Source organism: Pinus tabuliformis, chromosome 7, assembly GCF_031772625.1.
Source record: "Pinus tabuliformis cultivar Carrire ecotype Pingquan chromosome 7, CPIR1, whole genome shotgun sequence".
In the NCBI taxonomy this organism is placed as follows: Eukaryota; Viridiplantae; Streptophyta; class Pinopsida; order Pinales; family Pinaceae; genus Pinus; species Pinus tabuliformis.
In genome coordinates this window covers 1,032,943,879-1,032,961,158 of record NC_142293.1, presented here as the reverse complement: position 1 = coordinate 1,032,961,158, position 17,280 = coordinate 1,032,943,879, and the positions used below count along the sequence as shown (strand labels likewise).

Below are 17,280 nucleotides of genomic sequence, written 5' to 3'. Positions count from 1 at the left end.
TGTTCCTTCCAAACTTCTTCCTAATTTCGACTTTTTCTGCCTCTCTTTCTTGACTATCAAACTTGTTGAGCTGTTATTGCAAATGAATTGAACTGCCTCTTATATATAGGCTTCTTGTGGGTTGAATTGCCCTAATGTAGGCCAACTTCATCAGGATAGGGCCGACTTGGTGTGGAAGTGTCAAATGACTTATTTGACTAAAAATTAATTCTTTTTACATGATACAAAAGCCCAAGAAGGGTCTAATAAAATTGACAATGACTCTATTGACTCAATATAAAACTTATAAGCCTACAATGGAGGCTTTGACCTATAAACATGATGACCCAAGCATGAAACCCGTGCGTTAATAAGTCATTATAAAATTTCTTTTGACAAATAAATTACATTATACAATTATGAAGACATAACCTAGTTACATTCTTCAATACTCCCTCTTAACTAGGGACGTATATATATATATATATATTTCACATATGAAGATCTAAAAAACACATGGACTACAAAGAGTTTAGGCACACTCAGTGCCACAGACTAGATACCTGACCAAGGTTGTCTATTCGGGTGGGACTAAGATGGACTAAAGTTTCGAGCCACTCTAGGTACCATGAGCCTTACTAACTAACCATCAGCACAGGGATCTAGGTGCGTATCCAAGGCCGGAGCTTCAAGACCAACACCCCACCCTCCCTCTTCGGGATCAAGACATCAAACATACGTAGGCTGACTAGATGTCCTTCGAAATCAGCCATTAGATGCTTCATCTATGTTTATCAACCAAAGCTGCAATGTCAGCTAAACCAGGCATGCTTCTAAAATACTCAAAGTAGATATATCCATTTGTCCAAGCATGCTTCCAGAGTGTTCAATCTTTTTGTGGAGAGATTTTACGTGTTTAAACACAAACCCCAAACAATAATAAACTTTCAAATATACAAGTAAGTACAGATCTTCAGGGTCCTGAATTATTCGAATGTTGCTAATATCATCATCAAATTATCCATATTCAATTTGTCGGAAGCTTTCTTCTTCTTTCATTTCTTCAGCAACACCAATTCATTCTCCAATTTCTTCTTCAAGGTATCTATCATGACTATCATAATATGCCCTCCCTCTCAACTGGGGAGATGTACTCTTTCTTCTATCCAGGCTCCCTCTTAACTTAGGGAGATCAACAACTTCCTTCTTTTATAACATTGAAGAACCTTTCATGGCTTCATTCCTTGATCATCATCATTCATATGCTTCCTTCATCATGCTTATATGAACATCTTTATTATCTTGAAGATTATGTACCTACAAAACTTTAATAGCAGGTACAACCAATAGCAAATATACAGAAGCATGAAGTTAGCTATATCAAAATCATGTCAGTGGAAGCATTAGAATTTGTATATTAAACAACTGGTTCATGAGATACATATTTTTATATGCTAGACATTAACTTCTAGCTAGGTTTTTGTCATAAACCCTAGACTTTATCATCAAGACTTCGAGCAACTCAATCAAGATATCAATGTTATTATATCTAGGGCCTCAATACTACTTTTAGAGATATATGGCAGATTTTACCATGACTTAATGTAAACCCTAGATTCCATCTTCCAGACACAAAGCCTTAGATCTCAGTGATCCAGTAACAAGCCAATCATAGAACTATCTAAGGTTTCAACAATATGCTTTTACATGACAAACTTTTACTAGGGTTTGTAGAAAACCCTAGGCTAAATCATATTGAAAAAAATATCATATCATAGAATATCAATCTCTAATAGGGCTTTGTTATAAACCCTAGAATTTACATGAGCATCAATAATTAGGTTAGCATACTCGAATATACATATCTAGGATGCATTTCTCATCAATATTTACTAGGTAAACGGTAAACCTAGGATACAAATGTCAATACATCAAAGATAGATATACAACAATTTATTCAAACTAGGGTTTTTGGTCATACAAATCGAGGGTTTTATCCCTAGAATCTTACTATATACATTACAAAGATTTTGGTCATAAACATTAATTTACCAAACCCTAAAGGTCTAGGGATTTATTTTAAACATTAACAACAAACCCTAAAGGACTAGGGTTTTTATTATAACAATACCAAGACTCTAAAGAAGAGAATAGGATGTCTAGATTTCATCATTAACCCTAAGTAGACTAGGGCTTCATAACTATAGACATACCCTTAGGTTAGGGTTTTATAGAGAACCTTTTAGGGTTCCATACGAATGATCAAAATATAATGAGGGTAGATTTAATTTAATGATTAATCACCCAAACAAGAATCTCTTACAATTCAAAACCTTAGACATAACGATGTTAGTAATGTAGAGCAAAATTTAAAAGAAGAATGACAATACTTTTATATAAAGAGATCTTTGTAACAAAGCTTATGTTGATTTGGGGTAGCATTGGATGTGCTCTAGCCACGAAAATTGGTGGAGAGGCTAAAGCACATGAGATCTCCAATACCTAGAAAGGGTTTGAGCAGAATCTAGCCAGTTTGGGAGATATTAAAATAATTAATATTTTTAATGGAGTTCCTAAGTCTAAACTTAAGAAAAATAATATATTAATGTGAACTAATATAAAACTGAGTTAGAATGGTCCAAAAGTCATGGATCAAGCCAGATCTAATCTTAGCTGTTGATTAGGGACTTAATCTCGGGCATTGAATTGTCAACGAGAAAAGTATAAGAGGAGGCTTGAGGGTCACTTGGAGAACACACCAAGTTGATAAAGAATTTGATTTTCTGGGGCAGGGCTTGCTGAGGAAATTGAAGGAGTGATTTGAGTTGCAGCTGAGGGGTAGTGAATACAGAAGCAGAGAGGCAAAGAGAGTACCGGGAGCATCAGCGCAGAAGCCAGAGAGGGTTGACGCAGAGCCAGCTAGAGGCCACACAGAGGTAGCCAGGAGCTGCGTAGAGCTTGAGGAGGGCCAGGGCGGGAGACACAAAGGCTCCAGAGACTAATGCAGAGCCTCGAGAGGCTGACACTGGGCCAAATAGGTTGACGTTGGGCTAGAGAGGCTGACACAGGGCCTAGAGGTTGACGCTGGGAGATTTCGTGGGGCAGATTGGGGCTGATATCTGTCTTCGACTGAGAGGTACTATTGCCGAGGGAATTCTCTGTTGGGTGAGCCATTTTTGGCACCCAGATTGTATTCTGAAACTGCTTAATAGTAAAACCCTCAGATAGTTGCACCGGTTTTCCCGCATTGGGTTTTTTCAGGGACATTAGTCCAAAAATAACGATGTCACTTGTGTGCTTGTTTTTCCTTCGGTTGATGATCTGTATGTGTTGAGACTGTACTTGTATTTATTTTCAGTATTTACATGGTCAATAACTTGTTAATTAACATAACATGTAGGAAGAAATAAATCAGAAAGTACAGGAAGGATTTCTAACAGTTAGACTTAGAAATTACAACATGGTATTGGAGCATGGTTGCAGATCACAGGATAACTGAGGACATCAACCGAGCAGAGCGGCAACAGAAATAGCTGTCCCGAGTGACAGAAGTTGTTCCTAGTGGAAACGAGAACAAGGAAGGGGTGACATAGTGCCTGCGTCATCAGTTCGAGCCGGGAAGAGGATCAACGCAGTGGCAAAGAGGAGCAGACCTGACTTACGTAGAGCCCGGTCACCTTTCTCAGTGAGGAAGGATTGACACCTGTGGCGAGGAGGTGCAGATTTTGCTAGTGTTGGGATTGCGCAGAGCCTAGAGGCTCTAACCATCAATTTGTTGGGGCATAGGAGGCTGTGGGTAAGTTGCGGAGTGAAGCTGGTGGGGTACTGTAGTCAGACAATACCTAACAGGGCAAGGCCAAGGAGGAGGGAGTTGTTGCCGAGGATTTCTAGCCAAGAAATCCGGATCAGTGGTGCAAATGCACTAACGATCGGAGTGGGGGCATCTCGACATTGGCAGAGGGGTTTCCAGGAGGGAAATCGAGGCTCAGAGGGAGTGACATCGAGAACTTCCAGGAGGGAAGTAGAGAGACTCGGAAGAGTCAAAAGAGGAGCAACGAAATGGTAGTGAATAGGGTAAGAGATTAGGACAGACTGGATGGAGCCTCAAACTTCGTAGTCTGGAAGGCCAGGATCTTATCCGTTCTAGACAGGAATCGTTTGAAGCACTTCGCATTGAACACGATAGCGATCCTAGTTGACTCGACTGAGAGCGAAAAGTACGAGGAGGCAATGGGGAGGGCCAAGAGCATCATCCTTGACGGGTTCAAGGACCATGTAGTACCACATATTGCCGAAAAAGACACGACAAATGCGATGTGTGAGGCCTTGACGAAGTTGTATCAGCATACTTTTTTGCAAAGGAAGATGCTACTAGAAAATCTGATGCGATCATACCAGATGAAGAAGGGAGAACCGATAGACACCTTCCTCGGTCGATTGAAGGAGATCCGGGATCAACTGATTTCCATAGGGACCACGCTAGATGGGGAGATGTTGGTGAGGACTGCATTGAATGTAGTCTCAGAGGATTGGGAGGTATTTGTCCAGAGCATACTGGGTAGGTCGAACCTTTCAGATTGGGAGGAATTGTGGGCGGCTCTTCGTCAAGAAGAGATCAGAAGGCTAACCAAGGTGGGAAGCAGCGGCAAGGGGGTCAGAATCAAGGAGGAAGAGGAGGATGCTGCCCTTGCATCTGAGGGAAAGCAAGAGAAACAAAAGAAGGACCTCTCCCAGGACAAATGCTTACATTGTGGGGTTCTGGGTCACTATGCAAACCAGTGTCCGATGAAGAAGAGTAAGGGAGAGGCTTCTAAGACCAAGGCTACGCCATCAAGGGTGGAGAAAGAAGTGGAGACAGATGATGACTGTGCCATGAGTGCTCATACGCCACTTGAGAGGAAGTGGGGAGACATCGAGCTGTAGTCAGACAGACTATAGGCTATGTGGGGCAGGACCCTCGAGGTACCCAACCTCTTGGATTATACCTTGCTACGGGAGCCCCGAAGAGGAGTAGCAGGACTGGCAGATGTCGACAGAGATGGATGCAGATAGAGAGACAAAGGGAGCTACAGTGTAGGAGTCCCAGGACAACGTGAGGCATCAGTGCGAGATGCACAGAGTTGTTGCAACAACGTAGAGGTCAGAGAGGGAGCACTTGTCAGTGACAGAGGGAACTTCAGCATCGGGAGTGTTACTAGCTTGACGGAGATGTCAGAGTTGGGAGATCAGTTACTTACTTCTCAGTAACTAAGTTGCTAGAGGCACCCTCTAAAAAGACAAGTTACTCACATTTGATTTGATGGTCAGAGGCGGATTCGGAGCTGGACAGTGGTAGTAATTCCCAAAATAAAAAGATGGGGAGAGGAAAAAAGTAAAAAGAGAGAGAAGAGAAAAAGATGTTTAATATGCCTCCTACGTTATCCATAACATACGAAAGTATTAGCGTAATTTGATAAAGTCATTCATTCTGAATGCTACATAAAGAATATAAGCCAGATGATGGAATAGAGAGACCTAGGATGTAGAGAATCGGGACATAGAGAATACAATAGATGCTCCTTCTCATCTCGATTATATTTATTCAATATATGTGAATATAATATACATCCAGAAAGCTGTATGCCCTGAGAGAGGCTTGTACAGTTTGGGAAGGGATTTTTATTCATCGGAATAAGAGTCTACTTCAACCAATATGCCCTTAGGCAAGCTATACACAACATAGAAATAACACTTGGAAAGGGTGGACAATTGGCTAGAGTGGCAGGTGCTGTAGCAGAACTGGTTCAGCAGTTAGCAGTGGCAGTGCTATGGGCAACACAATGCAACATGATGAGAGGGGTTGCAGTGCAGAAGCAGCATGGCAGTGGCAGCGCCATGGGCAACAACACAGATGCAGAGGGAGATGCTGTACAGATGCAACAGTGGCAGTGGCAGGGCCATGGGCAGCAATACATGATGCAACAATGCAGAGGATGTTGGGCAGCAGGCCTAGCATCAACATCGGGACCGATGTCGGATGATTAGGGTGATGCTCAGTGAGGAGTATCACTAGAGCACAATCCTCGCTAAGAGGGAGTGTTAATTTGGGGTAGCATCGGATGTGCTCTAGCCACGAAAATTGGTGGAGAGGCTAAAGCACATGAGATCTCCAATACCCAGAAGGGGTTTGAGCAGAATCTAACCAGTTTGGGAGATATTAAAATAATTAATATTTTTAATGGAGTTCCTAAGTCTAAACTTAGGAAAAATAAAATATTAATGTGAATTAATATAAAACTGAGTTAGAATGATCCAAAAGTCATGGATCAAGCCAGATCTAATCTTAGCTGTTGATTAGGGACTTAATCTCGGCCGTTGTATTGTCAATGAGAAAAGTATAAGAGGAGGCTTGAGGGTCACTTGTAGAACACACCGAGTTGATCAAGAATTTGATTTTCTGAGGCAGGGCTTGCTGCGGAAATCGAAGGAGTGATCTGAGTTGCAGCTGAGGGCAGTGAATACAGAAGCAGAGGGACAGAGAGAGTACCGGGAGCATCAACGCAGAGGTCAGAGAGGGTTGACTGTGCCATGAGTGCTCATACGCCACTTGAGAGGAAGTGGGGAGACATCGAGCTGTAGTCAGACGAACTACAAGCGATGAGGGGCAGGATCCTCGAGTTACCCAACCTCTTGGAATATACCTTGCTACGTGCCCCGAAGAGGAGTAGCAGGACTGGCGGATGTCGGTAGAGACGGATGCGGATGGAGCGACAAAGGGAGCTACAATGTAGGAGTCCCAAGACAACGTTAGGCATCAGTGCAAGATGCACAGAGAGGGAGCACTTGTCAGTGACAGAGGGAACTTCAACATCGAGAGTGTTACTAGCTTGACGAAGATGTCAGAGTTGGGAGATCAGTTACTTACTTCTTAGTAACTGAGTTGCAGTGCAACAGTTAGCAGTGGCAGTGCTATGGGCATCACAATGCAACACCATGAGAGGGGTTGCAGTGTAGAAACAACAGTGGCAGTGGCAGGGCCATGGGCAGAAACACATACACAGAGGGAGCTGCTGTACAGATGCAGCAGTGGCAGTGGCAGGCCATGGGTAGCAGGCCTAGCATCGGCACAGGGACCGATGCCGGATGATCAGGGTGATGCTCAGTGAGGAGTATTACTAGAGCACAACCCTCGCTAAGAGGGAGTGTTGATTTGGGGTAGCATCGGATGTGCTCTAGCCACGAAAATTGGTGGAGAGGCTAAAGCACATGAGATCTCCAATACCCAGAAAGGGCTTGAGCAAAATCTAACCAGTTTGGGAGATATTAAAATAATTACTATTTTTAATGGAGTTCCTAAGTCTAAACTTAGGAAAAATAAAATATTAATGTGAATTAATAGAAAACTGAGTTAGAATGGTCCAAAAGTCATGGATCAAGCCAGATCTAATCTTAGCTGTAGGTTAGGGACTTGATCTCGACCGTTGAATTGTCAACTAGAAAAGTATAAGAGGAGGCTTGAGGGTCACTTGGAGAACACACCGAGTTGATCAAGAATTCAATTTTCTAGGGCAGGGTTTGCTGAGGAAATCGAAGGAGTGATTTGAGTTGCAGTTGAGGGGCAGTGAATGCAACAACAAAGGGGCAAAGACAATACAGGGAGCATCAACGCAGAAGCCAGAGAGGGTTGACGCAGAGCCAGCTAGAGGCTATATAGAGGTAGCCAGAGGCCATGCAGAGTCAGCCAGAGGCTGACGTAGAGCCCCGATAGGCTAACGCTAGGCCAAATAGGCTGACGCTGGGCCAGAGAGGCTGATGCAGACCCTAGAGGTTGACGTTGGGAGATTTTGTGGGGCAGATTGGGGTTGATATCTGTCTCTGACTGAGAGGTACTACTGTCGAGGGAATTCTCTTTTGGGTGAGCCATTTTTGGCACCCAGATTGTATTCCGAAACTGCTTAATAATAAAACCCTCAGATAGCTGCACTGGTTTTCCCACATTGGGTTTTTTCAGGGACATTAGTCCAAAAATAACAGTGTCACTTGTGTGCTTGTTTTTCCTTCAGTTGATGATCTGTATGTGTTGAGACTGTACTTGTATGTATTTTTAGTATTTACATGGTAAATAACTTGTTAATTAACAGAGCAAGTAGGAAGAAATAAATCAGAAAGTACAAGAAGGATTTCTAACAGTTAGACTTAGAAATTCCAACAGCTTATAGGCTAAGACATACCTTGGGTTGTTTCTTAACAAACCTTGTAGGGCATTAATGCTTGAAGGGTTTCAATAATACTTCTTTCATATTTCAAGTCTATCCTTTGAAGTCTTCTCCATGACTCTTGAGTATTCAACAAGCTTTCCTAACACGGAAAATATAAAAGGTTATTAGCATATAGTTCAAACAAGTCTTGATATAAGAGGGAAACCAAACATAACAAAGAAAACAAGGAACAAGATACTTATATTTTGATAAAATGGCGGAGGTTCCCTCCTTATGCATTCTTCAATGGTTCTATTCTTCCTTGTTGCAACTCCATTCTGCTCGGGGTTGTAGGGAACAATGAGCCCTCTCTTACTACCTCCGTCTTTACAATATGCAATCAATTCTTTTGAAGTGTATTCTCTTCCATTGTCGAAACTCAAAGTTTTTATCTTTCTTTCGGTTAAGGTCTCCATTTCGGATCTAAATTCCTTGAACTTTTTTTAATTACTTCGTCCATTGTCTCGAGAAGATAGAGCCATGTTTTTCTAGAGTGACCATCAATGAAGGTCACATAAAGATGGCCTCCAAGAGACTTGATAGACATTGACCCACACATTGGAATGAATGAAGTCTAATATTTCTTTAGACCTTATGTCACTGCTTGTAAAAGGCTTCTTTGTAATCTTTTCCAGAGCACATCCCTTACATAATCCTTCACGATCTTCTCTGATATTTACCATTTAACTAAGTGAGGGAATTATCTTGTAGTGTATATGCCCATAACTTCTATGCCATTGTTTGATAGGATTGATTTCCATGTGAACTAGGGCTTGAGGAGATGTTGTTATAACTCTATATAGTCTTCGAACTCCAATAACTTTTGCCTTATTAATGCTCGAATGTTTTCCCCAAACCCAAAGTTTACCATCTACAAAGGCAACCACATCTTTATTTTTTAAACGAGAAATTGAAAGTAAATTCTTTTTCAAACCTGGAACATAGAGTATATAGTTGAGGTGTAGCTTTGCTCCATTTTCCAGCTACAATGATGTAGATACAAGGCCCTTGACTGCATAACTGTTTTTGTCTCCTAGCTCCATTGCATGAGATGATGTACCTTTGACAGAGTATGAAGTTGTCCACTTTCTCCTGTCATATGTCTTGATGCTCCACTATCAATGATCCATGCATTGTCATCATCAATAGTACCTGTAAGTACAACCAATAATTCTTCACTTTTGATAAGTTGTAGATGATCCTTCCAATCTAGCTTCTTGCAATTCTTATGATATTGAATCCCATCTTTAAGTAACTTGTCATAGAGGGAGTAATCATTTCTTCCAAGCCAAAAAAGTGATCTCCAACCTTCTTCATCCTTAGATCTGATACGATGTTGAGAAATCAATGCTAGTAGTAATTAGGCTTTGATTCCTCTTCTTTGATAATTACTTGTGAATTATGTTGGCTTCTTTTACTTGTTTGTTATATTATGTAACATCAAGCAATTACCAATTTATGTGTATATGAAGATCACAAGAACAAGAGATGCAAGATGTAGGCGAACAACCAGGGCAAAACCCCTATAAGTGGAAAATCTAGTCAGAACTCTTCCTTCAGTAGATTCAAAGACAAGATGAGACTGTCCAAGATTTGTTTGACCTAGACATAGACTTCCTCCAATCACCAAGTCAACCCTTTCTTCTTCTCCAAATGATAGCTTCCCAACAACAACTTCGACCTTTTAGCAATAGGATTTCAGCCTCCCTAGTAGCAAAACTTCTGCCTGTAGTAGAGTTCATAATTTCGGCCCCAACAAATGCCCCCAGTAACTTTGCACGTGTGAGGAATTAATGGCCCAAAACATCAAATATGTTCCTTCCAACAAACTTCTTCCTTAGGAATTTCACACTTTTTCTGCCTCTCTTTCTTGACTATCAAACTTGTTGAGTTGGTATTGCAAATGAATCGAACTGCCTCTTATATATAGCCTTCTTGTGGGTCGAATTTCCCTAATGTAGGCTGACTTCATCAGGATAGGGCCGACTTGGTGTGGAGGTGTCAAATGACTTATTTGACTAAAAAATAATTCTTTTTACATGATACAAAAGCCCAAGAAGGGTCTAATAAAATTGACAATGACTCTATTGACTCAATATAAAACCTAGAAGCCTACAATGGAGGCTTTGACCTATAAACATGATGAGCCAAGCATGAAACCCATGCTTTAATAAGTCATTATAAAATTTCTTTTGACAAATAAATTACATTATACAATTATGAAGACAGAACCTAGTTACATTCTTCAACAGAACCAACACCTATGAAGAACCACATAATAAGATAGGAGAGGCACCGCATAAGCAAAAAAGACAGAACATTAAACCTTCTCCAAAAAAATTGTGGTGGAATATATGATACCAAAAAAATACAGATAGTCAAATTACAAGTGATCCCAGGAGAACCAGAAACTCGAGAGACAAAGTAAGACTATGCGTGGAGGGGAATGTTCTCGACAACAAGCATATATTTGGCCCTGAAAACATGATAATAAATCGCGCCCGCCTGCATGGAGAGACCTCTTTTGATAATTTGTTTGCCAAGGAATTCTGGATCTGAAGAATGTGTGTGAAAGTGATCTCCTAAAAAAACTGTGAGAGTACCCTAATGCGGCTTAACCAATTAGAGATTTGAGGAGGATTGAAACCATTCCTATGACTAGCCCAGTTGATAGATACTTTAGAATCACTGAAGACAAAAACGGATGAGATAGATATCCATCGCGCACAATAAAGGAGATCCCAGAGTGCCAAAATCTCTGCTTTGGAATTGGTACCAGGACCACCATTCCATCGGAAATGATAAAAGATACCCAAAGCAGGGGAAATGACTGTACCACAACCACACCTTGAATTCTGAGCCGCATTGTCAAAGAATCCTACCGGAAATTTACATCAGCAGTCAATGGGCATGGTGTGTTTTTTAAACTTGCATTTAGGCCTCCGCTGGAATTCCATGAAATATGAAATGATTCTTTGACAAATTCGGTCAATGGGGAAGGGGATGTTTTTGAAAAATTTTCTGTTCCTGACCTTCCAGATACCCCACAAGATGAAAATGGGAAGGGTCTTGTACTCCTTGAAATTTTGGCACCAATCCGATATGTGTTTTGCTAGTAGATGAATAGGACCAACATGCAATAATATGCAATCTTTGTAATACCGGAATCCAAATAGCAACAGAGCCGGGACATTTGAGAAATAAGTGAGTATGATCCTCACAGGCCTGAATGCAAATAAATCATACAACATCTACCTGGTCTCTGAAAACCGCAGTTGGCTAGGTTCTCCCAAGTGAGAATTTTATTGTGCCCCACTAGCCAAGTGAAACATTTCAACTTTAGTGGAATATGCCACTTCCACATCCACCTGAACCATTCTGATCCTGGGGTCAGAGAAATGGAAGGAGTAATGAAGCGATAAATATCTTCAACCGAGATTGATAGTGTAGAACACCTGTTCCATGTTAAGGAGTATGGCCTGTTGTTGAAAATGATCCCCACATCATATAGATTTTTAATAGATCCATCTCCTATAACTGCCAAATGACCCTAGAGTCATAGAATTGATCAGAATAGGAAATAATCCCAGAAGATCCTTGTCAACCACCAATTGTTGTAATTTGTGTATCCCCAACTCATGAATATTGTGTAAAATATCACATGGAAGGAAATAATTACCTCTGAATCCCAGGATGGGATCCAGTCCCACCTCAAGCGCATTGTCCAACCCAATGTCCCACCGAAGATCACCAAGAAACCAGTGTTTAAGCTTTAAGAAACTGTTCCAAATATAGGAGCGATATTTAGGAGAGCGCGCTCCATTCTGAATCCATACATGTAGTGGCTGCCCCTTCATGTATTTGTCAGACATAATTTCCTGCATAACCCCGATCCAAACATAGCCTGCTCGAAGCTTTTAATAATAAGGGCCCAACCAAAATGCTCCAGGAGTTTCATGCCCCAACCCCCATCTTCTTTACTCTAGGTGAGAGCATCCAGGCTCACAAGGGGGAGTTTACCAGGTCCACGGGCCTCAGACCACAAGAATCAGTGTTGCGAACTTCTCGATAACATCCCGATTTTATCTCGAAATCACGATGTTTTGGCCTAGCCGATGTTTGCCGATTTTTACCGATATTTTCCCGGTTTTTACGATTTTTTGGTTTCTGAGATCCTTGCTGATTTTATCCCAATGCCGATGTTCGCAACATTGACAAGAACTGGACAATGATAGAATTAATAGACTTAATTTCCCTCTTGGGGAGAAGGAATAAGTGTATCCAGTACACAGATGCTTTGTAAAACAGATTGAATAATACGATGACCTTATAGTTTTGGATGTCTATAAGGGATCCTTGTATCTTGCATCTTATTTTTGGAACTCTTCTCTTATGATACTTCTGATGATATGGGTTTGATAAGATTTCATTTGGATATGTATTGGTTTATTTTTCTACAATTGGGATTTTACAGGTGATGGCTTATCTATTTCAACAAGATTGGTCATTGTCATGGTCAAGAAATTTAGTGATTCTTGTTGCAACTTTTGAACTTTTTAATATGTGCATTTAAGTTTTGACTATGATTCTTAACGTGAGAAATTTCCGTCTTTATCTCCAATAACTTTATCGAATTCTTTTTGCATTTTTTGTGTAATCATCTGGATATATTGAAGAAGAATTTTTAGATATCTCTAAGGTCTTGTAAGGTCTCGTTCGCTCCATAAAAGAAGAGAAAAGATGGACTGAATCCGATTCGTTGTCATTTTCATATTTCATGAAAGTATTTCTATCTATGTAATAGAAATGGACACGCGAACCTTCTTTCTTCATGGTAAACATGAGCCCTTATCGGACTTGAACCGATGACTTGCCCCTTACCATAAATATTCACTGTGTTGCAGATTAGGCAGTTGTATGGTGCAATTTTCCACTGGTGGATATGGCAGATGACTCTACGAATATTGGACTTGAACCGATGACTTGCGCCTTACCATAAATATTCGCTGTGTTGCAGATTAGGCAGTTGTATGGTGCAATTTTCCACTGGTGGATATGGCAGATGACTCTACGAATGTCTGCTAATATAGTGCTAGTGTTTGTAAGGATAGACTTATATGCTTGATCGTACGGACTTGACAGTGGAATTAATTTTCTTTCTTCTTTAGAAATGGCTAAAGGCTTTTCTTCTTTTTTATTCTTTCTTCCATTCTTTCTTCTGTTGGGTTCATTTGCTTGTTTGGCGGTGTGTTGGTCATGCTTAATGTTTTCTTACCTTTTTTAAACAATTTGTGTCAAAAATGTGTTCTTTTATTTTTATAGCTTGAGTTTTCTTTATAGACAAGCTAGCTATCAAATTGAGGACGCCAATATATGAGCAATAACACACATGATCTTATGATTGAAACAGAAAGTGGAAGGGAGAAAGGAAACATTTCATTGCATTGTGTTTAAAGCAATTATAATGTTTCACATATAATTTTCTGTTTTACAAAGAAATTTCATTTCCATGCATGTTCAAGTTTTTAGAAGGTGATTTTAATGACAAGATTGAATGTTGCAGGTCCGTTGGACAGGTGTCACAACACAACATTCAACAACACCATTTGTCGAGGAGATGTATGAACGCATTAAAGAGACTTTAAATGAATATGCAATCATTGTTTGCCGCTGGCCCGAGTATACATTTTCTCTAGAGAATGTGAGTGGTTTTTGATTCTTTTAAGCAGTGCTTCGCAGGAAGTGAATTATTACCACAGTTTTTTCTTCCTTTGTATTACCTGCTACTAGGAAACCTTGCTATTCAGCTGATTGAAGCCTTGTTGGAATGAAGGCTATAGCTGATGTGGAAAAAGCAGTAATGGAGACATTGGAAAAACAATATGCTGAAGTTTTAACTCCACTCAGGGACAGCATGATACCCAAGAAATTTGGCCTGCAATATGTTCAGAAGCTGACAAAACGTCGATCGGTATCCCTTTACAGTGTTCCTAATCAAGTGAGTCTAGTCTTGTTAACACAACCCATTATTTTGTAGATGATGATAGTACATGTTGGTCAGCATTCATTGTGTTCACTCTTTCATGATTATAACTTGCACATTGATTGCAGTTAGGAGTCTTCCTGAACACCATCAAGAGGCTACTTGATTTACTGCGCCCTAAAATTGAGGTGCAGTTGAAGTCATGGGTTTCATGCATGCCTGAAGGTGCATGTGGAAATATGATATTTGGTGAGCATATGGGTGAGATCACTGTTTTGTTGAGGGCTAAGTTTAAGAACACCATGCAAGCCATTATAGAGAAACTTGCTGATAATGTAAGTTTATTTGGAGTTTAATTTGTCTGTGGAATATTTTGTTTTATCATTTTAAAATCTGAAAGGGAGCCCAGAAATATAACAACTCTTTTATTTCTCCCCTTAACTTTTATCAATTGCAGACTCGAGTGCAACGTGCAACAAAAATAAAAAAAATTATTCAAGATACGAAAGAAGCAGGTGGAGAGTCTGAGATTCGGGAAAGAATGCAACCATTGAATACACAGCTCATTGATACAATTTCTCATATGCATGATGTTTTTACCAGCCGTGTTTTTGTGGCCATTTGTCGTGGATACTGGGATCGATTGGGACAGGTTCTCCCATCTGTCTCTCTTTCAAATACCAGTGCATTTTGTGTGCATGCTGTCGTCTTATATATATTGAGTTAGGTCCTAGGATGGATTCTCGTTTAGCTTAGACTGTGAACTTGGAATGATACGTTTTTGTTGCCTTTGCTCATTTTATGTTTGGTTCATCCATGCAGTTTCTTTAAATTTGCAGAAGCATGTTGCTGTATTAGTAAGTATATCCACTGGGCTTTTTAATAGTGCATGCAATTTTTTTTTTGGCTGCAGGATGTCCTTGACTTTTTGGAAAACAGAAAAGAAAATAGATCCTGGTACAAGGGTTCTCGTATTACTGTAGGAGTAAGAGCTGAATTTCTTCTTTTCCTATTACTTTCTTGTCTTTGAGGGTCACCTACTCTTGCACATATGCTATTCTTTCAAATTCATAGTATGATACCCTGCAAAAGATCAATTTCTAGTTTACAACTCTAATATACTGCTGTGATTAGAAAGACATTAGAAGTTGAAATCTGTATGAATACTCCTGGATTTTTTCTCTTTGCAGATTCTAGATGACACTTTTGCATCTCAGATGCAGAGACTACAGGGTCACTCTCTCCAAGAAAAGGACCTTGAGCCACCACGCTCTGTTATGGAGGTGCGTTCTATGCTTGGTAAAGATGCTCCAAATGGCACAGATTCCTCAAACTATTACTACTACTAGAGTGGAGGTCAGGAATTAGTAGTTTGGTTGTATAAAAGCTCATTTATTATCCATTTGAAATGAGAAACAAAACTAGCAACTTGTGTTGCTTCCACATAGCTGACATTCTGCTGGGAGAAAGAGAAAATGGATTTATTCTTCCATTGTTTATTGGATCCAAGGGTGTGGATATCTTTGATGTATACTTGTGAGTTCATTATTATATATTATATGTCGATCCTTGTATAAAGACCACTGAGGAGACAGTGCATTGTTGGGTAGAGAGTAATATTTGAAGTTATTGCCCTTGTGCTCCCTTTATGCAGCAGCAACTAAAGGTTGTATGCTTGTCTTTCTTGACCTGGCAAGTGTTTTGGGTAGCATGGCGCATCAAATGCTTACAAGAATATGGAACATAGAGTTATTTGGTGCAACTAACACGTGATTGTGTCCACTATAGGTGGATAGTACTTGAAAACATGAGAAGTGTATTTCTTAGTTACGAAAAATTGCTTGGTGTAATAAGGTAGGATATCGAGGAACTCTGGAGTTCCTGTAATGCGGTGAGCTAGCTTTTTGGTCATCAATTTGGAAGTGCAGATTTCAGCGGACCACTTGTCCATTTTGCAAAACATCAAGGAAATTGTAGTTGGCATGCAAAGCGTTTCATCTGAACATCCTCAGTTTCTTAATATGATAAGAATAAAGTTGGTTGATTCTCGAAACCATAGACCCAAGTCTATGATTTATAGTGGGGATGGGGCCAATTCTTGCCTTGAAAATTATGAGTATCTAGATCAGAAACTGTGGTGAAGTGAAGTGCAGCTTCTAGAGATGATGATAGTGGTCATCAAGCTGCTCTACTATAGGTTTTATTGTAACCTTGTAACAGAAGTGACATAGAATGATTAAGTGAGGCCGTCTGTTTAGCTTGCGGTCACAAATTTTGCTCAATGTTTGTGTGCTATTTTCTTATTTCCTGCTAGTCAAGAAACTTTATACAAAGTACTTTATCTAAGTGTGTAGCCTACACGTTTCAGAGCAAGCTGGTAAAATGTCTAGTAAAATTAAATGTCTTTATAATTTTTCTTTATGAAGTCTAATTATCAGCGATTCACTTGGATGATAATATAATTATATCAGATTTTGTTTGTTCCTTTTTCTTTTTTTGACTGTTATAGTAATCAGTGTTGGATCTTAAAGACATGGTTTCAAGTAAGTCTTGAAGGTTAGAATGACTCCAAAGTGATGCTTTCTTTTTAACATTATGGTTGTATCATGACCGCATTTTAAGAAAAGATGGGATCATAAATTTGTCCTAAAAATTTCTTATAATTAGTATTTTTTCTTTTCTTTTACAATTTAGCCATATAATACATGTAAACTATGAGCAACACATACAAGCATATGAATCACAAAGGCACATCAATAGATCAATAAGCACATCATCACATAGACACTTGATTTCTAGTTGGAAAACCCAACTGGAAAAAAACATCACTGCCGTTGTTTGCTTTGTCTTCTATTATTATTAAAATTTCTTTCGTTTACATCTTGTACTGATGTAGACTTTTACCAGTGGATAGGCTCCTACCCGCTAGAGGCAGCTACTTCCAATAAATTCTCCAGCTGCTACAAGAAGGAAGCCACCACTACCTTTGATTTTTTGTGATCCACATTTCAAAATATTTCACACTGGGACTTCTTGTAATAATCTCAGATCTGTTAAGCCACGTTTCATCAAAATATTTTA

General features: G+C 39.8%; 1 protein-coding gene across 1 annotated transcript in view; it reads left to right on the top strand.

Moving 5' to 3' along the window:
• Positions 1-16,545, top strand: part of LOC149251220 (pesticidal crystal cry8Ba protein) — a 162,130-nt gene extending 145,585 nt beyond the window's left edge. The window contains exons 18-23 of the mRNA XM_089459306.1: positions 13,780-13,917; positions 14,050-14,214; positions 14,328-14,534; positions 14,657-14,851; positions 15,113-15,184; positions 15,390-16,545. Coding sequence (XP_089315432.1) covers positions 13,780-13,917; positions 14,050-14,214; positions 14,328-14,534; positions 14,657-14,851; positions 15,113-15,184; positions 15,390-15,548 — 936 coding nt within the window. The 3' untranslated portion in view covers positions 15,549-16,545. The remainder of the gene's footprint in view (positions 1-13,779; positions 13,918-14,049; positions 14,215-14,327; positions 14,535-14,656; positions 14,852-15,112; positions 15,185-15,389) is intronic.
• The last annotated feature ends 735 nt before the right edge of the window (positions 16,546-17,280 follow it).